The sequence below is a fragment of the Numida meleagris genome, chromosome 6, assembly GCF_002078875.1.
Source record: "Numida meleagris isolate 19003 breed g44 Domestic line chromosome 6, NumMel1.0, whole genome shotgun sequence".
Lineage (NCBI taxonomy): Eukaryota > Metazoa > Chordata > Aves > Galliformes > Numididae > Numida > Numida meleagris.
In genome coordinates this window covers 9,014,526-9,038,018 of record NC_034414.1, presented here as the reverse complement: position 1 = coordinate 9,038,018, position 23,493 = coordinate 9,014,526, and the positions used below count along the sequence as shown (strand labels likewise).

Here is a 23,493-nt window from a genome sequence, read left to right as displayed (position 1 = left end):
CCCCGATGTCAAAATCTCGGCGCTGGCAGACTATCGCCCCTCGAATGTATTTGGTTTGGCTGCTGCCCGCAGGCTTGCGCTAACAGGCTGTCTCTTTCCCTTGCGCTCCTTGCAGATGGACGAGCTGGGTACTGAGCCGGGCCAAGCGGGACGTGAGGCCTCCGGGCGTGCCCCGAGGGCTGGGAGCGGCCGCCGACGTGCAGGCGCTCGTACGGACCCAGGACGTGAAGGATCCCCGCGTCTCGCAACCCAGGTAACTTCCAACCCCCGCTGCGCTCGAGGCGGTGCAAAGCGTCCGGATCCGCGGTGCCGGGGCTCCCTCTCGCCGCGCGTCCCCGAGCTCCGCAGGGGCTGCGCACCGCTGGGAACCGCCTCCCGCCTCCCTTTCCCCGCGCCCTGAGCCGGCGGGAGATATCAGCGCCTATACAGCGAAACTCAAATATAAATAGTAACTCGAGCCCTGGCTCCGCAGATAAAGTAACAGCCCTCCAGTGGCGGGGCCTCTCCCTCTCGGCAGCGGGCTCAGCTCCGCTCCGCTCCCCTCTCCCGCCGCCCGGCGGAGGGCAGAGCCGGGGCTGCGCCATCGGGGCGGGCCCTCCTCCAGCCGGGGGCTCCCCGCGCTCCCCGCTCCGCGCCCGTGGGCTTCTTTCCACCCCGGCCCCACCGTCTCACGCCCCGTCTCTCTCTTCCTCCCTCGCAGCGGCCGGGAGGATGCTCACCTCCGCATCAAGCGCTACCGCCAGAGCGTTAACAGCTACCCCCACCTCCCGACCTTCCGCATGGGGTGCCGCTTCGGGACGTGCACGGTGCAGAAGCTGGCCCATCAGCTCTACCAGCTGGGCGACAAGGTGAAAGACGGCGTCGCCCCGGTCAACAAGATCAGCCCGCAGGGCTACGGCCGCCGCCGGCGCTCCCTGCCCGAGAGTTTCCTCCGGACTGTGCAGGAGCAGCCCCGCGCCCGCGTCCTCGGGGTGTGAGCGCCCGCCGAGGCCGCCTCGGATGGACGGACTGAGACTGAGCCGGGAGCCCCCGCCGGCGGTCGCGGAGAGCACCCGCTCGGCCGGGACCCCGCGGAGAGACGGACGGCGCGGGGAAGCTGTGAAGGCCGCGGCCGCGGAGCCGCCCCCCGCCTCGGGAGAGGCACCGCCGGAGGCGCCGATCCCCGCGCCGGGCCCGCCGCTGCACCCGGGGCCGGGCCTCCATCGCCGGCGGAGCCGCCCGGCCCCTCCGCCCCGGGAGGGCCGCTCAGGGGAGCTCCGCGGCCGGCTGACGGAGACGTGGCCCACACCTGCTCTACCCACTGCGCTCCGCGCAGCCGGCAGGGAATCGGACACTGACCAGTCCCTGCGGGGACTGCGATATACTTGAACAGAGAGGAAAAGTGCAATCGTACGTGGATTTTGTTAATTATAAGTGCGGTGTGCGTGGATCATGAGATACGTATCGGTATTTAAGATTGTTCTGTGTCGTGTCCTGTTTGTATCTTTTTTGGGAAATATATTTTATTTTTATACGTTTTATATATATATATATTGCATATGGGCATTTTAAAACATTGTATCCCCTCTATTTTTCATATCGTGAATGTCAAATGTTGTTAAACTCTTTTTCCATACATTTTTATCTCGCATTCCAGACTGGTGAAAGATGTAGAGAATGTATCAACTGTTCTCCATGGGTAATATGTGAAATAAAGTAAACACCATTACATAAACCACTTCTGTTGTTTTTAGTGGGGGCAGGGGGTCAGACGGAAGGCTTCTTACTTTCTTCAGTCCTATCCTTACTAACCTAGCATGGCCATTCTGCTCTAGCCTAAACCCCTCAGTTAGAGGCTTCGTTAGCCGTTGCCTTATCTCATTAGAGTGAGTAGATCCACGAGCGGGCGTGCATCTTAAATCCTGGGGCAGAGCTGCTCAGAAGGCACCGAGGCCTTCTCTTACCCACATGTCCCAGCCAGGGCTGAAACGTGTCACGGCTTGGATTGATCGCGCAAGTTTATTTTCTGCCCTAATTAATCAGGGAAACAACTGCAGGCTTCAACATTGCACAACAAAGTAACAGATTTATTGAAGGAGCGCGTTCCAAAAATGGTCATAGCAGCCTCCAAGGTTATTTATGTTGAAGGATTTCCTGGGCCACAGTTCAGGTTAAAGTTAAATGGTGACCGGTTCAGTGTGGGCAGAACATCTTGGATGAAAGCTTAGCATTAGGGATTTTGTTGTTTTGTTCCTTTTTTTGTTCTCTCCAAATTCCAACCACAGACCAGAAAACAAACGTGAAACTAAACCTTATTACTGCACCAACAGCACCATCTATTGGTGTCTACACTGCGCTCCAACCAAACATCTACAAAACGAAACAAGTGTATTTGAGCAACAGCTTGGATCAAATGTACCATTTCCCTACTTTTACAGTATCTCTGAAGACAGTGCACACGCAGAAGAGGATGGGGACAGCAGCACTTAACACAGCTAGAAGAAGTTGAGTGGCTGTATTTTTTTCCACCTCACGCTAAGTGCCTAAGGAACACATTATTTCCAAGAAAAAAAAAAAAAAAAACAACAAAGAATGAGCAGTCATACATTTCCAGGAAAACTGCTGCAAAAAAACTCGTGTAGGAATTCAGTCAGCTAGATCACTGGCATACACACATCGAGATTTTTCCTCCCAAAGTTTTGAAATTCTGCTCAGAATTGCTTATTTTAAAACTACTTTCCTAAACATTTTCAATTAAGAATCTTGGAATCTTGAGAGGTGGGATTTCTATTTGAAATACTCATTCCTTTCTTTCTTTTTCCCTTTTTTTTTTTTAATTATTTTCCCGTGTTTGGTTTTTAAAGGCATATGTCAACAGTTGCCAGTTTTAATCACCATCTGTTTGTTAACAGCTGGAAAATAATTTGCATCTCTGTTACTGATGGCCTTTCAGATTCAGATGTTGTAAGATGTAGAAATAGGATGAGTAAGAACTTAAAGACAGAGCAACATGTGACATGTGTCACACTTCCAAATATCACCTGTTCAGCTGGCAAGATGACAGCAAGCACATGATCTTCAGTGTTGACTGTAGCTGCCAGTTGAGAAACAGGCAAGTGGCTTTTCTGAATTCATTAAATGTCTTGAAGGTATGCTAGTTGCTGCTGCTGATCTTTGAGGTGCTTGCAGTGGGAACTTACAATGTGTAGGTGAAAGCATGATCCTACTGAAGGACACAGCATAACTGGAATGACTTCCACAGAGCCCTACAATGAAATAGCTCCAATACTTTATTTATGGGTTGCAAAGCTATCATCGTAGTCACCTGAACTTGGGGCATACTGGACGTACTGGATGACAGAGTGGCTAAGTATGTGTATACCGACTAGGTGCCTTTGTACTGACCTTTTTTTCGTTTACTGCCAAAAACCGGTCGCCACTTAAAGAACTTCTTATCCTCCCCTTTCTATTTTACTGATAAAAAAACACTTCACTCAACACTGAAAGATCCTCCCCTAAACAGACAGTGTTTAAAGCAGCAAGCTGGTGCCACATGGCATAATTTTGACCCAACAGGAGCTTCCTAAGTGCAGCTGGAAGGATCAAGAGCACCACCTGCCGTGGTTGTAGGGAGAAGCAAAAAACTCCGTAGCTGCAATAAATAAGAACTAATGGAAGGATTCTCCCATCTCCACTCCTGCTAATCTTGAAAACCAAAATGTCTTTTAGAGTATCAAGACCAGCGCTGCTGAACCAGAAATGCCAGAAAGTAGTGAGTAGCCCTGTCCCAGGTAGTCAGCAGGTTTCTGAATATAAGAAGAAATGGAAAAAGTAAAGTTTACTGAAAAGTAAACTCTCTGGAAAACAGTAACTATGCATTTTAACTAACTTATAGGCTTAGAATGACAGAGCAAGCACGGGCACCTTCCCATTGCACAGCTGAGCCCATATCCCAAGTAGAATTCCAGGTCTTGGGGAAGAGGTCCATAAAGAAGAAAAAGAGACAGTCCCTTCCTTATCCATTTCAGCGCCTGCCCTGGGTGAGATCTGACCAGGTGACAGCTCTTCCTCCTGTCCATGAAGGAGACGTTACTGAAGGACTTTGCTAACACATCTCATTGTGAACATCCCGGAAAGCAAAATGCTTGGCATGAACCCTTCAATCGTAGTTGAAATCCGAAGATGAACTTGATTAAAATCTCTGAGCAGTGTTAGCATTTTGAGCCTGTGAAACCAAGCAAAATCAAATGCCTCCAAAATCAGTAGTATCTGTTTACACAACAGCTTAGCTAAAGTATCAGGTTCTAAGAACATCCTGGTGCCTTATAAACCAGCATTTCAATGGCTGCTTAAAACATGGCTATAAGTTCAGTTCAAACAAGGTTATAAATTAAAAAAAAAAATGCAATAGCCAATATGTACTGGAGCAGGAATTCATCCTTGTTCATCAGTCTATCCAAGAGCAAACGCCAAAGGAGTGGTCACCATTCTCAGCAGAGTCTCCATGGTGAAGTATCAGGAGAGTTCATGAAATATTCTATTTAAACTGTTATTTTGTTTTGTGCCCACCCCATGGCAAATAAAAAGGATTTTGCTACAGACAATTTTTATTATGAAAATAGATTCCAGACGCTATTTTTATCTCTGGAAGACTCTATTATTTGTGCCATATGGAATGGTGGCAAGGAGCCTAAAATGCTTTTATGTGGCACTTTTCCTACAAAATCCTAGTGCAGGTCCCCTAACCTGGAAGATGGAACTAAGTATCTATATATTCTCACTCTAATAGGCACCGCAACATTTACTTGTAAGCAACCATGATACACAGAAGACAGAAAAAGATGCTTGTTCTCTGAATATCTCAGAAAGATGTCAAAGACTTCTGCCAATGTTACCTAGGAACGACTTCTTCTGTAGCCAAAAAGCAGAGACACCGGTGTGCTTTCAGATGATTATCAAAATCTGCAAACCTTCTTGGTCCGTGCTAGTAAGAATTGCAGTCAGGTGCCAGACATAAACTTTTTCTTCAAGTGCAATGACAGAAAGGGGAATACTAATGAATACTTTGGCACATATGAAGCCTTTTCTGGCTCATTTAGTACCCAAAGGACAGCAAGTCATAATTAAAGCCAATAATGGCAACTCCAGACAGCCATCCAAATATTTTCCTTGTGCCGTCAATACACCGTTTTACATTATCTCACATCATACTTAAGTAGTGTAGAGCACACAGGCATCAGGAGGAAAAAATCCAACATGACTGAGTACAACCAATAACTAAATCCAATTATGCCTAACTAGAATGTGTTTATTGTGGTCACAAGGGTTTGCTTTTTCTGTCCAAATATTTCTTAAAGAACACTTATTTTCACCAAATAATCTGTGTCAACTTGAAATTGTTTTAATTTTTAAATACTTAATTCTTTGGAACAGGGCCATCTATCCTTCACGAGGAGAGGGAGCATAATTTGTTCATGAGGTAAAGAACATTGCTGTGTAAAATCCTCTTTACTACGCAAGAGTCAACAACGCTTGACAAGTATGAAAATGAAAAACAAATGGTTCCATTAAAGCTAGAATCAATGTCAATGATATGATAAGAGTGGAGTTCTTTGCAACTACAACATCATAAAGGAGGCCACGTGAAAACTTTTGACTCAGTTGGACTATGTGATAGGTTCTATCAAACATTTAACTAGAACTCCCTGAGATTTTCATCCACTGACAAAAGCTGGAAAGACCAGGCCTGCTCAGCTGAAGTGAAATATTTTGTAATAAATACTGACTCTCAAAATATGTTTGCAAAATAAATATTCCTCCATTTTCAGTTCACTATTGCTTTCAGATGACAGCTTGCACATTAAATGTAGCATTCTGGCAATTATAAAACTGTTAATATTTTTTCATGCTTTCCTAAAATGGTGTAATAACAAACAAACAAATGTCTGGGTCTTAATCTCTGATGTCCAGGAGCACTGGCAGCAAAAGGATAACAAACGTAATCAATCTTATCTGTTAGTTCAGGAGCAAACTAAGCAGTTCATCAAACAAACATGGTTATTGTCCTTTAATAGGTGGTTACTGTCACAGGACTTACCACGGAACAAAAACACCCAAGGACTAAAAGGCCACCGTGTAATCCATCCAACTGCTGTCAAGGAGAGGATAAGAGCGTGCCTGGGTTCCTCATTTCCTCACATGACCTGGCTCCTGCGTCTCTCTGCTAGAAAGCAGTAAGCCCTTGGAGGCCACTATGCTTCCCTATCTGTATATAAGGACTCAGGAACAGATCTGAGTCTTCACACTGGAAGAAGACAGCTGCACCTTGTAAAGTATATTTGCTCTCTTCAGAGCCAAGGAAAAAATGATGGATTTCTACGTTCCTTTTTCTAAGCCGTTTTTTTTTTTTTTTTTTTCCCTGAGGCTGTGCAGCTCTCCATCCCATTCTGCATAAGGAACAAATTCATACTCTGGCCCTTTATTGATAAACAACACAAAAAGTATGCAACTGGCATATATCATTAGTCTCCTTACTGCCTACAGAAATCAGACGTTCTGCTGGTGATGAACTGGTGAGCCAGATAGGAATCTCGACACCAAATCCCAGGCCTGAGACAGATTCCATCTAATTGAAACAAAACCTCTACTGACTACAACAGGAAAAAAGATTCAGACCTAGGTTTTCTTTCAAAAACATGGCTATTTCTATACTAAAAGATGGTACCGTACACTACCTCTAATTTATTCATAAGTTTATGAAGACTGATGAAACTGCTAAAAATTAGAAGCAAGAGACAGGGACTCCATAAAAAGAGTTAACTCTAATTGAGACTCCCTTGTTCATTGCCGAAATGAGCTCAGGAATGTATGATCATTGCTGCTCCTCTTGAGTGGATGTGGTACTGCTGGCAACAATGGCTTCAACAAACATAAATGCATGAAGTGCAGTGTTAAGCGTGTTCATAAGTAGGCATCAAATCCAAGAAACTTCCAGTGTTCTCGTCCAAAATTCGGACTCCTTTGTTTACATAACAAAGTAGGATTTTGGAGAGTTTTAAATACTATAACTTTACGTAGTAGCATTTCCTTCCTCTCCTCCCGCTTCTCTCTCTTTTTTTTTTTTTAACACATCGCCTAGTCTAGAGCCTCAGAAAAGGATGTATGCAGATAACCACCTCAAATGAGAGGGTGAGTTGCATGCACAGTTTACAGCAGAGATTGGCAGTCAGAGCTCCTGCATCAGTCAGGGTGCACTCACGTTCAGTCTAGCACTTTGTGATCGTATTTGCACAAAATAACTGACATCTCATTAATGAAGGGTATAAAAAAAACTTGCACAAGGAAGCAAGCCCTGCAGAGACAATTTGCTGAACTACTACTCCCATCATCTTGTCCTGGTCTGATTCTATTAACTCTTGATAAGGGGGGAAGAAACCCTCATATTACAAGTGCACGATGGCCATTAAACCTGATTTATTGTGTTAACCACACTGCAAGACAGACAGAAACAAACGATACGTTTTTTCCATGGAATGTTGTTAGAGTTTGTGTACCAAGATATTTTTCTTCTTCTACTAGTTTGGCACATCTGTATAACTTCACTGCCATCTGCTGTCTCTTAAAGCAAAACAAATCACTCTCATTTAAAATTAATGCTGGATGTCAAAGTGGCACAGTGCCGTTGCCAGGAAGGAGGCCTGCATTTGGAAGGATTTTCTGTCTGGCCTGGGCAGGTTACTTGGTATGCTGAGTAAGGCCTAGGCTTAAATTTTTCATTCCTCCTGGGCTTTATTCAGAAAAAGCAAGAACAGCACAATAACTTTACATATTCTGAGGAGATGGAGAAAGAAAGCTACCCTTTTCTTTTTGTTATTCTGAGAAAGATCAGGATTTACACTTTGCCCAGTGGATGCATGAATTCCTTCTGCATCCCAACACTGCTTTTGCTTTGGGCTGCCAAGAGAACAGTGAACTCAGTAGCATTTTTTGGAGAAAAGAATGTTTTCAAGGTGTGACACAAAAGGATCAAAGAACACCGGCTCCTCAAGTGTTATGGGAATTACCTATCCACGATGAGCAAAGAAGGCTGAAGTTACACTCGCATTGCCTATTTAGGAGAACTCACGAAAGGAGAGAGATGCACTTGCCTTCTATTTCCAGACAGAGAGATTTTTTAAAGGCAGGAATTAGAACAGTGTGATGAATCAAACTGACCTCCCATTTAGCTAGATAAGATATAAATAATTCAGCTTCTCAGCAGTAGTTAGGTGTGAGCTGTCAGCTTCTACAATCACAGAACTGAAGTTGTTCCTATAACTGATGCAAACAACAGAAAGGTTTTTTTGTTTTTAAATGAATTTTTTCACTGGGTTAAAATCATGATCATATTTACTCTAATACAATTATTCTATATATACTTACTACAATACAAGCATTCTTAATAACTAACCCACTGCAAAATGTTTTCATTACAACAGAAACACGTACATGTACACACACCTAACCAGTAAGGCAGATTGTAAGACTGATGGGAAAAGGCTTGACAAACTTGGACCCACTGTCACATACAGGGCTCATTGTTAGGAATAAACACACAGCTGACAGATACAGAAGAAGAGGAATCAGAGCCATTGCCAGCCCTCTTCCATTAAAGGCTGTTTATAAAAATACTGGGGGCAGGCATCTGTGTATAGAAGCCCAGCAACATAGAGCAGCTGGGACAACCTTGCTGCAGTTTGGAAACAAAGACTTGCACAAGAACTAGTCTAAACAGTCCCTGTGTTGAACAGACCTCTCTTTGGGAATGTCACATCTTAGTCAAATTACTATTTTGAAATAGTAACTTTTATACATATGTATGTTTGAAAAAGTCTTCAAAGTAATATTTCAAATTCTGTTCCAGATCCAGTTTTGGTTTCCAGTTTGGATTCACTTCTGCTCTCTGGTTTAAAAAACAGCAGTTTGAAGCCACCAGTCACTGAATTAGCCTGGATTTTAACTCTGGCAGCTCTCGTATATTCAAAGTACATATACCTGGAGGAAAAAAAAAGCCCAAGATCTATGATGGAGAAAGGGGATGGAAAAGCCTGATCCTTTTAGGAAGAGGATAGGTGCTGTAGGCCAAATCAGAAATGCCAGCTGGGGCACCTTCTGGCTCAGTGTCTAGCAGCAGCCCGAAGTCAGCTGGACATCACTGGGAAGATTACTGAGAACGTGTGAGTTGGTCTGGCACTCAAAAGCTACATGCAGAACCTTAGGACACCTCCATCTTGAGTCTGACATACAGTTCTGATCACGCAGTATCTTAAGAAGGACATAGTGGATCTACAGAAGGCAGAGAGAAAAGTGATATCAAGGGGATGGAATGCTTTTTGAGAAGAGACTAAAAAGGTCAGAACTCTTCAGTTTGGAAGGCCTCTACTGTGTGAGGCCTTGTGGTTTAGACAGCAAGAGAAAGCCTCACAAAATCCCTGGACATGAGGTAGAACAACCTGCATTGGTGGGCCAGTAGTTGTAACTACTATGAAAAACAGTTGGGAAGGTCAAAGGAGCAACTAGCTACTTTAAGTTCTCCAACAATGCTGCACAGCGGAGTAAAGCATGTTAATGGGAACTCTTTTAGTCATGTTCTGCTTTCTCTTAATTGCTACTTGCTTAGGAAAAGTGTTTTAATGCTTGTCGTCTTGTCAATCACTGTAGCAAGAGACACACCGCTCCTCTTGACTTCAGTTAAGAACAGCAGAGGTCTGACGTGCCTTACGAGTATAATCGAACTGAGTTAAAAAGAATGTTTGGATAAGAAGTTTATTCTTTGCTTTCGTGTGTCTTTCATATTTTCGTAGTCACAAGTTTTTTGTTGAAGAAGGAGTTTTACCCTCCTTTTTTAACACCAGCCTCTCTAGCGATGAAGGATGAATAGGGAAAGTGTTGACCTTTCTCTCTATGTTCCAGTTAATAAATACAAATAACATTTTCTTGTATCGGTGCCCGGTTTGGATAAAACACAGTCTGATAGGAACTGCATCCCAGATGTTACATCTGATAATTAGTCAGCTTTAAATTGTAACATAGCTGAATGTTATTAAAACAACTGAAATAAAAATAGACCTTCATCCCTGTCATATTTTTTTTTCTGCAAGAAAACAGTGTTTTTTGCCTTAAGAAGGTCAGTTTAAAGTAGCAATATAATGATTTAGAGGAAGGTAACTTTCAATCCTAGCTTGTCAGTGTTAAATATTTTGCAATAAACTGCTCATCAGTGGCTTATCAGACAAAACAGTCAGCTGGTAAGCTCTGTTGCTTTTGTGTATTCTAATACACTTTTAGTATGATCCAGAAAATCCAGGCAAGGGGTAATATATTTGATCACATGACTTGTTATCTTAAATGGTTTCATATGTGGTCGTTGCTGCAGTTATTTGACATGACTCAGGCTGACCTCATTGTTTGTATGCTTGAGAGGGAACAATTATGTAACTACTAAATGGTATGGCAGACAGCAATGCCATACAGGACTGGAAAAAAAAAAAAAAGCAGAAATGCAATGCCTACCAAACTGTCAAACTGTCTTACATCAATATAATCAGTATTTTTCCTTTGTACTGTCCTGTATCTGAGAACATGAAAAAGCTAACACTCATGCTGATAGATGTGGGTTAATCAAGTCATCTTGTAGGTCTTGTAGACAACTGGAAGCTACTATTTTTGTGATTCTCACATCAAAGCCTGAATATTTTCAAACAAGTTCTACGTTTGTCAGAATAACAACATCTAAAATAAGTAAAACAGGCAATAGTGGTACTAAGAAAAAAAAAAACAGTCAAAGCTCTCAATAGATAATATATATCAATAAATTGAATCATAAGTACTTTAGTTATAAAATCCTGGTACATACCTAAAGTCACTGACACTGTCTTAAGGAGGATGTTGAGGCAAATATATCTTTAGTTTTATCGGTGTTTTATAAACAACAAATAAATAACATAGCATTAACCAAAGCTTTGCAAGTCACAAACACTATGACATTCCTCTTGGTACTGACATCCATTCTGCAAAAGCATTTGTGTTAACAAGATAGAAATTGAAAAATGAGAGAGTTCTGGAAAATTCACTGTTATCTATTTAATCTGATTCTGAGGTTCTTTATTTTAGTTTTCCTGGCACAGATTTCAAGGTTTTTTAAGTGAAAACATGTAACATCTTATGAAACTGCAAGCCTCTCAGAACTATTTTGCTAGACTTCAGTTATGTTTCATTCTTTATGGAGGTTTTTGTTGAGCACACAGAAGTTACAAGACAAAGACATTCTAGTGTTCTGAAAGCTCTGATTTCAATTTCATTTTATCAAATATCAGTAGCCAGCAAGTGACTGAATGGACAGCACCCAGTAGAACCATCGCAACGGGCAGTGTGTTAATGCTTCAGAGGGGTGAGCAATTTCTGCTGATTTCATAAGGGACCAACTTGAAATGCATAGGAACAGCCTGCTGGAGATAACTGAAGGTAATGTTAAATCAGGCCATAATTAAAGAGTTTGTTAGGCATTTTGTACAGATTCCAGTGCCCACACCTGAGGAATTGCAATCTATCTTCCTTATTTCTTCCTCTTATTCCAGAATTTTTTATTTTCCATCTTAAATATTTCTGGGGTTGTTTTGTGCATTAATGAAAAGTGCTCAGCTGACGCCCCGGAGGAAAGTAAACTGTTCAGAAAAAAATGGTAAGTGACTTTGGCTATCACACAAAAGTCAATCAACAATATGTGCTGGTTTAGTCTCTAGCCTAATAAGACTTTCTTTTCCTACTGACAGAATTGTTGATGCACGTTGAGAGAACATGAGCCCAGGGAATATGGCAAACTGTTCATTTCGAGTGGAGCCTACTGCTGCCAGCTCTGAGGGAGATGCATGCTGGTGTATGAGGATTTATTAAAGTTTTCCTGGGATTCTTGACAACATGTTCTTGCCCGAAGATACTTCATTTCTTTCAATATGTGAGCAGAAAAATCAGTTTTAATTATCACAACTTTAAAGCTGATTAAAGCAAATACAAACTACTGTCAGCGTTGTGATTTCAAGTAGCTTAAATACATGGCAAGAGAAGAGTAGTTCTTCATGTGTTAGAAGTGGTTGGCAAAGGAAAGAAAACATGATTTAGCTCACAGCCTAGGAATCAAGAGGAGAACGAGACGAGAAAAGTATTTTTGCTCACTGTAACACATTCAATGTTTGCTTTGCATTCTTGGGACTGCTCTCAAAAATTAGTGTCACAGAAAGGAGAGAGAAGTAAATGGATTCCATGGCTGATCAGAGCACTCTTGTCCTCCAAATAGCTGGGATGGAACCATGCCAAATGGCAGTTTTCAGGCCATGGCATAGTGTTAGAGCCTGCTGTTTTAATCTGTTCAGCACAGATAACTGCTCAGTTATCTCCCTTAACAGCTGCTACTTCCCGGTCTGAAAAAGATACTGCACTTTGGAACCATAATGTTTCCCACTCAGCACAAAAGCCCACCTACTGATACTCTGAGATGGTACTGCCTGACAGTGTTACCTGAGCCAGAGGGGCAATTACTTTCCCAGACACACACAGTCAAGTTTTTCCACTAAAACAGTGTTCAGCTTTTCAGGGCTCTTTCTCCATAGCAACCAAGTGGGGAGCACCATCACTTCTGCTCATTTGTAGTGCTTGTTAGACCAGGTGTTCCCTCTTAAGTTCATTTCTGTGATGTTGGTCTCAAAATCATTATTATAAGCTGAATGCCTGGAGAAGGTAATGGTTTTTCTGCATGTGTCTAGGTCATTCTGACTTAATCTCCTTCTTGCAACACTGTCAGACAACTAGCTGTCAATGTGTTCAACAAATTTAAAATGCCATTAGAAAGATTACAGTCTATATTCAGTCCATATTTCCTTCAACTGAAACTGCTGTGAAAATGTCTGAATATTTAAATACAGCTTGTACTGCTCAGGGGTAGTGTAGAAGTTTTGTTTCTACTGACCCTTGTCAGACAAGCTCCTCCAATCTCAGTTATTTTCATCCATGTCAAACACACAAGATTTTTGAAACAGCATTTAGCTAAAAATGGGAGCTGACACAGAAGCGTTAAGTCAGCTTCCCAAATGGGCAATCTCAACCTGCAATAGAGCCGTACTTGACAAAATATCTGTAAGTAATTACAGAATTAGGAAGTTGAACCTGTACGATGGAACACTCCATGAGCTTGTGTGACTCTCTCTCTCTTTTCGAAGTGCCTTAATCTTGGGCATTTCTAAATGCCTAAGAACACTCTTACTCATGGGATGGGTGACAGATTGTGCTTCTTCCTATACTTCTATGCACATGGCACTTTGCAAGGTGATGGGTCTTACTGGGCAAGGACATAGTTATCAGTAATCATATTAGTTATCAATAATCATATTAATGCAAGAATAGCAAACAAAGATACTAGGGGGAGGCTGGGAGACAAATGGATGCAATCAGGCTACACCCTGATGGATGATCTCATGCCCTCCAAGGAACAATGGTGGTCCCCGAGCAAAGCAGTTCTGCATCATTCATGCCTGCTCTGCTATGCTGCCATGGGGAGCGGTTGGCTATGTCTGTGCTGGCAGCTGGGGCGTGGTGGAAGAACTGGGACTGTCTGGATAGAAAGAAAACATTCAGGGTTCAGTCTCTAAGTGAGAAAATGTAGACATCCCAAACAAAAAGAACTAGGTGAGGTCAAAAACCTGCAGAGTGGAAACTAAGAGCCAGTAGTCAAGTAGAATGGACTTAGTTAGAGGCATAAATGTCCATTTTCATTTGCTTACTGTCAAAGATCTGTGTCTATGCTCCTAAATGGATTTCCAAAGCACGTAGTTGCTCAGAATTGACCTTTGAAAACTCTAAAGAAATCTGCATGTGTATGCCAGTGTTTAGGTGTTACTGTTCAGCTTTGGAAAAAGCTTGTCAGATGTTGAAGAAAGTGGGAAATACATCAAGAAGGAAACTTTTTCCTATGACCTCTTGAAAGAATCCATAGTCTTTGAGAAGTCTGGATTTCCTTCAGCAGATGTATTGGATTAAGGTTGCATGTTTTTATTATTTTGGTTATCTGTCCTCTCCATGCAATTCTAAAAAGAATATATATGTATGTGTGATTATAGAGGTTAGTTAGTGCACGCAGATATGCCTCCATCTAGACAAAATACTTAAAAATTAAAAACATCTCGACAGGCAAAGTGGTAAGAGAGATAGCAGTTCATACAAACTGGTATGTTTTACAACAGAGAACATAATTTTGGAAGTTACAGGCTTACGATTTACTTTGTTGAATTCAACACAATTAACAAATGGAGTTCAGAATATCTCTCCCAATCTTCAGTTTTTCTGCAGAAAAGTGCCTTTTCTGTCATGTGTTTCTCTTTTGTTCTTGTGTAATTCAATAGATTCCTTCCCTGATTTTTTGGTTAATAGAAAGCACTGAAAAGAATACAGATAATACAGAGAAGGACTTCTTAGTCCCACTGGAATAGCAAGGCACACTTTAACTCAGAGAGGAGCATCAGCTATGGCAAGGAAGAAGTAAAACTTTCACCTCGAGAGTTGTAATTTCTGCTCCCCTTCATAACCAGCCACTGGACAAAATCCATGGCTGACAGTGTTTTCTTCACGGTGGCATCACAGCTTGTCTCACTGCATTTTGCCAGGATGGGCATTTCTACTGAAGCAGTAAAAAGCAATGTATACTGCCTGCAAGCAGTGACACGTTTTCAAACAGAGCATAGCAAAAAAGTGTGAGGGAGAACTTGGGTTTTCAAGGGTTGCCAGGCAAGACAAACCACCCCCTTCTTGTGGCTCCACTGACATGCCTATGTCCTCCTTTTGAAAGCTCTGGAGGAAATGATGAGACAGAAACCAGTGTCTTCTGGCAGAGAGCAGTTAACTTTTGGAAAGCGAGTTTGTATATTACAGCAGAGGCTTTGATGCTGCACTTTGAAGGAATCTTTGGGAACAGAGCAAACTGCCTTCAGTGCCTACATTCAGAGACTTCTTGGTCTAGCAGAAGTCCAGTTACTCCCTTCTGGGTTTCTGAAGCAGCAGCTCACCTCTGTCCTTACTCTAGCTGCAGACATGTAGCTTTCTACTAGTCAGTGTTTCTGGCAAGGAAACCGTTACTTTTGCAATAGTGGAAATGGGAAAAACTGCATTTCTCCAAACTTGCCAGGATACCCAGGGCTCAGGAGGACTCTCCTAACAGACTGCCAGCTGAAGTAAGAATAATGAAATTCCAGGGTTTAAACAATGGTCTACTGTGACTGTTCTTGATGTAAAAACATACTGTTACTCCCCTTTCCCTAGATTCAGTCCTCCTACTTTTTCATTTTTGTTGCCTTTCTCGGATTTCTATAGATTAAAAACAGAAAACAGTGTCCCTTCCTCCACTCCAGAACACTTCCTACTTTTCTTGGCTGCGTACTCCCTTCATACTCTGTAGGTATCCTTGGGATATCTCCCAAGGCACGCTCTGCACAATGGCCCAGCAACAAGAAGTGTGGCTGTTGTGACCTGGAGTGGCTTAGTTTTATAATTGCTGTCTCAGATAATATGCATACTCAAACCAACCTTCCAGTCATGTAACTATATCAAAATCTACTGAAAGCACATGTGTTCCCTGGCCTCAGTTTCCTTTCTGAAGGTTCCAAGAGATAGAGCATGTTTTCTGTATTTTTCATTCATGCAATAACAGGAAATCCCACAGAGAGAAGAACAAGAGATTTCACTGCTTCCCAGAACAGATAACACCTTGATGGCTAATTTGGTTTAGGACAAAATCAACTAAAAAAAACTCACAAGCGAAAACACACCAAAAACATCAACAAAAATAAACCAAAGCAAACCCAATCCCAATAAATTACCCTTCATTCAGCTGTATTAAGCAAAAGTTGCAAATTTGCATTGACGTGCGTGGAACTGAGATTTCATCCCAAAAACATTATCAGCACAGTAAACTATTCTCGACTACACTGGAGATTTCTGATCCAGAGATGCCAATTCTAAGAATTGGAAAACAGAGATCACTTGCCATTGGCATCAACTGAGCAACATCAACAAGGAATCACAGTGTACTAAGGTAGTTGGTGCCCTTTGCAGTAACTGATTAGATTGACAGTGTACTTAATTTCCGGATTGTCCCAGTTACTTAGATATAACGACACTATTTAAAATGGACTTGAAATTATATAATTCATAAGTATTAGGGTAGCATATTCTGGTAGCTCTTCCAACTTTAGACCAGAAACTTAATGGTTTGGCAAAAGTCCTTCGGACAAAAAGGACAAACACCGAATTTGGATGTGAATATTGGCTATGTCATGATCTTTACAGGGATAAAAATGCAACCAATATTAAACTAACGCCATAACAATGTTTCCAAACTCACATCTGTCTGATGGGTTTGCCAGTTCTCTGGCTTTTTAAAATTTTGGAGGCAATGTTCACTTTGAAATCAAACTTTTGGGTACCTATTTTGATTTGCTGCAGACAAGTGATTGACAGTCACCATGACAGATATTTGTACTTCTCTTTGAAGTTCAGCACTTGTTCCCCTAGCATGTGAAGGCATTGACTCACAAACACAGGTAAATTTAACTGATGGTGCCTTCAACAGCCTATCTGTCTGATTGCTGTTTAATATCCACATCAGATAAACCCGGATAATCCAGCCAGCCATTTTTTAAATGGCCCATTATAAAACCAGGGCTGATTCTGGTTACATTACAGAATGTGGTGATTTGCAAGCATTTTTTCATGCATTTCAATTGTCCTTGCAGTGGAGGTGACAATTGTTGGCAGAAAGGCTTCCCAACTCTTGGATGTTATCCACTGTCATTTTTATATAAGAAATTAACAGCATGTTGTTTATGAATCTCAACAGATAACTTAATTCCACTTAAGGTGGGATGTGAATAATGACTCTCTCTGAATGGTAACACTTGTTCTTAGACTATTTACGGTATATATTGGCAGAAGTCCTTTGATTTAAAAAGCAATGGACAAATGCTGAACTTAAACTTTTGTTACTGAATTGTTGATTCAAAGTGAAATACACTATCAGATCATTCTCTTCTAAAACATGAGACACAAAACTGCAGTACTGTAGTTCAGCTTATATTATTATCTGAATGTAAACACAAGCTAGGTCGTAAGTGTTCAAAGTGCGTTTTATAAGAAATGTTTGCAAAATTTTAACTGCATAACATAAAGATGCAAGCCAGACTAGACATAGTTTTCATATTCTGTTAAGCCTTAGCTCATTTAATGATAGGAAAAACACAGCGAGGACTCATTCATCTCTTTCTAATCTGCCCCAAACAAAGTATTAGAGCAGAGTAGTCTCCGTCCCTAAACTAGAAGACTGTTCCAGTCATGCATCAAATAAAACTGAAGTATCTTTCATGTAATTATCTTAGAAAATAATAGGGGAAAGTAGCTCAAAGCCTCCTCTGTGGTTCTGCATAGCCTGCTCTACCTCTCTTATTTGTAGAATTATACTCAACAGAGAAATAACGGGCACCTTCCACGCTCATTTGCATCTCCATGTAGAGCTCCTGACAGTAGGTCTTAAAGGACAGCTCATGAATTGACCAACAAACCATGGAGACATCAAATAAATGGTTGTTTTTTAACAGCTTTCCCACGATTAAGAAGACAGGTTGGGAACAGGACCTAGGGAAGTGGTCCCAGTACCAGGCTTGTTGGAGTTCAGGAAGTGTTTGGACAATGATCTCAGTCACAGGGTTTGAATAGTAGTCCTAGACTCAAAGATCCTTTCAGGCCCCTTCCCACTCAGGATGTTCTATGATTCTGTGATCTTCCACTGCTATTTTCAAGACCTTAACAAGAATTATCTTACTGCTCGTTTAAATATTAACTGAAGCTCTGAGGAGAACTGGAGGACTGATTGATCCCACGTGCATATTGGGAAGTACATAATACACTTCAAAATGATTACAGTATGCAATTGTAAAACGTATGTATGTAAACAGTATGTATTGTAAAATACTTGCTCATTTTCTTTGGTTTTAAGACAAAGCAATTTGTCTGAGTGATTGGTATTCCAACTTAGAAAAGGCTCAGAAAGCTCCCCACAGGTTCTCTATAAGAACAATTTAAAAGTATCTAATGAAAGAAAAGGTCTTCTATTAAACAAACTGGGACAATTCTAGATACTTCATAGGTTAGCCAGCTTTGATTTTTTACCGTAGGAACCCCAAAACTTACCTCTGATGTTCAGGAATTCAGTAGAGTATGTCATTCCCCAAAATTCTATATTCATTAAATATACTATTAACTTTCATAATAAAAATGTATGTACTTGAAATTTAATTGTAACAACATTACGTTCTTGAGCATTTTGTTAATGGTGGACTATTTTATAGGCCTTCATTTTTCACAAGGTTAATTTAGCTTAACTTTCCCATCACACAAAAATGCACTTTTATTTTTATCTATTCAGATGTTTAAGTCATTAGAATTAGTCTTACACAATCAGATTCAAAGGAGGCTAACTCACATTTGCAGATGGAGATAGTCTGGCCCAGCCCAGCAATAGGACTTATGGCAGCAGTAGGAATGGCTGAATTAAATGCATATCCACTTCAGCTGTGTCAGATTGAAGACCAATCCTTTAGAAGATAAAGCTAGTAGGAGCTTTCACTAATATAGCCATCTGTAGAGTGGGGGTAGTTCATGGAGATCTTTTTGCTCTAAATACTTTGAACTCCAAGAGAGCAAATGCATGTGAATGAGAATCTCTCTCAAGAGTTCTTACAGGCAACCTGAGGAATTACAGTTACTCAAATTATAGTCCTGTCACCAGCCTCTAGATCACTTTTGGTTCCCCATTATCTCCGAATTCCTGTCTGCATGAACTTTCAAATGTGGGAGGGAGGGAGTATCATGCTCTGAATTACTCTTGCTGTTCTCGTGCAAGCCTTGTTATTCCCTGTAGTCTGTTCCCTCTCCCTCTGTTCTGGAACCTTTTTCCAGGTTAATTTCTTGCTGTATGTAGATTGTAAACTTCCATCATAGTGACAACTAAATCCACTAAGGACCACGAGCCAGACACATCCCACAATACGCAGTTCCAGTACTGCTTCAAGCATCAGACAGATTTCTCCTGAATTGCAAAAGCAGGACACTTAATTGATTCAATTTTAATTTAGAATTCTTTCTGATCTAATTTTCAAAAGGCTATGTAAAAAAGAAATCTAATATATGACAAGTGTTATTAATTGTATAAGTTTGCTACTTTCCACTAAGTAGTCTTAAGTTCATTGGAATTAGTTGCATAAAGAAAGCCTGATTCAACCTTGCTATAAAAGGTCAAGTTCTCCTTTCTGTGGATCTTCAGCTTTGACTTAGATACTTCATTATTTTCACGTGTGTGTGAATATGAACAAGTAAGATGTATTGAAAATAACAAGATCAGTAAGATGGCAAGTAAATTTCAGGTTAAACAGGAAGAACTTCTTACTGTGAAGTGGTAGGCTGAGGAATTGGCTCCCAGAGACTGAGAAGAGCTCTGCTCCTGAGATTTCTAAAAGAAATCTCAGTGCTGGAGCATACAACTGAATGGATCTCAGCAGTAAAGTGTAGTGTATACATCATACATTTTTTGGGCAAAGATGCAGTATATTCTGTTATTTCTATCAAATGCTGTTTGCTTCTTAGTTTCCAGGCAACCAATTTTATTTAAAGGTAAAAAAAAAAGTTTTCCATGTTGATTTGTTTGTTTTGCCATAGTTCTGTAATTGATCTGTACTAACATGGTGTTACATTCAGGTATCAGCGAGATGTGGACTGTGCTGCTTTGAGAAGTAGTACTGGTCACCATCTCACAATGTAGCTTGTATTAGGAGGAAAATTAAGGTCTTTTGGGATAAGATGATCCAAGAGGACTGTTCTGTTTTTATTTTTTCTTATGATTTTTTTGGTAATGGGTTCTCTCCTACATGGATCTTACTCCTTTTACTCTCTCTGGTGACATCAGTGTTCTGCTGTGAATCCTGGAGCTACCTGCATTTGAAGGCAGTTTGAGAGAAGGAAGGAAAATGTCCGAGTCCTGCAGAAATCCTATGAGAGCTAAGCCCCAGCCTTTGGTCCTGCTGTTCTGTTTCATCTTTTATTCCTTCAGAAAGAAATTAATGGCTCTTTGATGAATACAAAAGGATTCAGATGTGACCTCTAGCTCAGACTGATGATTACAGGAATTTGGGAAGAAATGTAGTGAAAGGGTCAATCAATATCTGCTTCTTCTTATGCTCTCTGTGTAATCAACCTATTAAGTTTTGCTTTAGTTGCTGTGACGTATACTAAGTACATAATAATGTTGTTCAGTGTTCATGTAGCCAGCTCCTAGTTTTTACGATCAAACACTTTGTTGCTCATCTAAAACCAGAATATAAATCATTAAACAATGTAAACTTTACAATCATTTTCACTTGCCAGAGGACAGAAAACGATATGAAACCCTTAGGCGGGATCTTCCCTGAGGCAAAGGAGGAAAAAAGTCCAACATATAAATCAATTCCTACCCACACAGACCTAGGGGAAATATTTTTGTGTAGTCCCTGTATACCCTGTGTACAGGGCAGAGCCCTCTGACTTGATCAGAGTAAGGCTGTAACTAAGGCATATAGTTTATTATTTTTCAAAAGGACATTTTCCCTTCACTGAGGATGCCCCTCAGTGTTCCTGTAGGGTTGGCAGAGGTGGTATGACTCTCCCATGGAAACGGAGTCATTAGAGGAAGTCATCACTGCTGATGTTGAGTGAGAGTCACCACTAGACATCTAAGTCTTCTGCTCTCTCCCCCCTCTGAGTCTCTTTCCTTCACCATTCCCTCCAAATAATTATTTTTCTCTTCAAGGACTGAATCATGGAGCTTTGCCTGTGTCCTTGTTAAGATCTCAGCTACAAAAATGCTTTTGCTTAAGAAAATAACATCATGGGAAAGGCCATGGCAACACAAACACATATTTTGCCAGAACACATTTATACTGGATGGGTGGGTAGTTCAGATGGCCATGAACACTTAATAAAGCTCATTTTTCTATAATTCCCCAGGGCACTTCCTTAAAAAAAATAAAAAACATAGGCATTTTAGTGGAAACTTCCACATTTAAAACAAATATGACTGACATTTCATAATTTCTTCCTGTCACCTTAGCAATCTAGGGAAGACAATTTCCAGCTTAAACAGACTGTATCTTATTACGCCTTTCCAACTTTTCAGTCTTTTATTTCATATTTTTCTGTCCAAAATCCTAATAACAGCCTGTAACACATTTACATTCCTGCATTCTTGCTCCTGTTTTGTTGGGTACACAGTATTCCTTCTTCTCTTTTTTTTTTTCCCCTCTTTCTCCCTTTGGTAATATAATCTTTCCGCATTTTTCCAGGCTTGGAGAAACAGAGATGTTTTCAGTCTCCAGTTAGTGTTTAAACCAAGAAAAAAAAAAGGAAAAAAAAAGAAGAAGAAAAGCCTCTGGCTTTCAGACATGCATTTAAAACATATGCAGAGAGCAGCAGTACAAACCTAGGATGAGGAAGACAAAGCTGTCTACATAATTTTGTAGCTTTGGAGACTTGAAGACCAGAATGAACCAACAGATCTCTTGGTTGGACCTGATCTATTTATTGTTTGTCAGGGCTATTAAGTTTTATCCATTTATCGCTATATTTAGAACCGCAACTATTTTTGACTTCCAGAAAAGTAAACTGTTTCAAAGTAAGATCATCAAGAAGTAGAAAATCAACCACTTCCCCTAGCATTGATACGCACCAGTAAAAGCATGTGTAACTTCTCATTTGAATTTTCTGGTTTATAGCACCTGCTTCTCATTTTCCCTTCTTTCTATGATATTAAAGAGCTCTTATGTCCCGGAGACATAAGAGAAGTTTTTTATGAACTCACCTAGTCACCCTGGGTCTCTCTTTGTACAAAGAAAATGCATTGTGTGGCTAACAGTTGCAGTTACCTGAGATACCTGTGCTGCCATAACGCCCCACTGCCTCCCAAAGCAGCTGGCTGCGTTTCCTTCCCCTCCTCTTACTCCTGTCCACATATTCTTACTGCTGCCCTTGGACCAGCTTTGCTGCTTCTCTCACTGTGCCAAGTGAGGAAACTAGAGGAAAAACAGTTGATGCACCTCCTCCAGAAAAGAGAATACCTTTCTCTAGGTTTATTGATCTGAATAAGCTCATTATATGGTGAGGAAGGTGAAAGGGACAAGGCCGTGAGCAGGATCAGCCCGAGGGCAGAGATGAGACAGAGGAACTCAGCAGTACTTTCTAGCTATGCCATAAGACTCCCACTGCAAGCTCATTTCCTCTAGCCTTGAAACAGAGTTTATGTATCTATTCTGCATCTTCACCACATTTTCAACAATGAGTTTAACATATTAACGCCAAACCACATGAAATCTGACCCACTGTTTCTACTTTCGGGTCACTGATGAAAGCTACCAGTAACACTGACTCTAACATTGGTTGCTCTGGAGTGCTGCCCAGCATAATCTCTTTGCTAATAATTTCCTTATTGACACTTGTTTTCTGAGACCTATTGTCTTGTTGGCTTTTCAGATACTACTACATCTCAACAGTTATGTATATTTGATCAAATTTGAAATTGGATCTATCTGAAACATCCAGTTTTACATTAATGATATTGGCTTTCTGGTAGATTTGTCCAAACTGCACCAATATATGCTTCCCTAACTTTCATTCCGGATTTCATTCCGCTTGTGTCACTAGCACCAAGTTTTACTTAGCATTACCTCTTCTGTCAGCTTCCCTGGTACATGCACTTCCTGGGCACAGGTGTTTTCTGTTCCCCCTTTCCAAATACAGCTGATCTGCCTCTGCTTTTCAAAACTGAGGCACTTTCTGCAAAACTGTAGTTGGAGTTACATTTTACACTTTCTGAAGTGCCTGATAAGTGTACACACTATAGCACACATCACATGCATTTTAACAACATAACTGCTCTTGTTTTTGATAACCTGAGAAATACAATGTACATTTACTATACAGAGCTTCTTTACTATCCTAAATCACTTTTTACAAGCAGATGCCATATCATCTGGAGTTATCTAGAACACTTCTCTTAGAGCCCTAGCCATAGAGTCTCTCCTGTCCATCTCACTTTCTCAAATCTCTGCTGACACTGCAGCTAACTCAGATCTCGTCCTATGATTTCAGTCTCATCCTCTATAGAATTCTTCCATTTCTTTCTCAAGTACCTTAACATCCTTGAGCCTTTTCCATTTCATCTACTCATTTACAGTACCTGGCTTCCTTGCTTTTGTTGAAGACTCATTCCCCTGCTGAAACATTGGGAATAAAAAGTTCATCTAACTTCCTTAACATATTAATTGCTTAGTCAAACTATAAGAAATAAAGCCTTTATTCCTAATGTCAGATACAAAAGCTTTGGTAGTAAAAGTGCATACATATCCATACACTAGC

At 41.0% G+C, this 23,493-nt stretch overlaps 1 protein-coding gene across 1 annotated transcript in view; it reads left to right on the top strand.

Annotated features, from left to right (window-relative positions):
- The window catches only part of ADM (adrenomedullin), a 2,731-nt gene extending 1,017 nt beyond the window's left edge, over positions 1-1,714 (top strand). The window contains exons 3-4 of the mRNA XM_021403491.1: positions 116-253; positions 701-1,714. Of these exons, the coding sequence (XP_021259166.1) occupies positions 116-253; positions 701-977 (415 nt within the window). The 3' untranslated portion in view covers positions 978-1,714. The remainder of the gene's footprint in view (positions 1-115; positions 254-700) is intronic.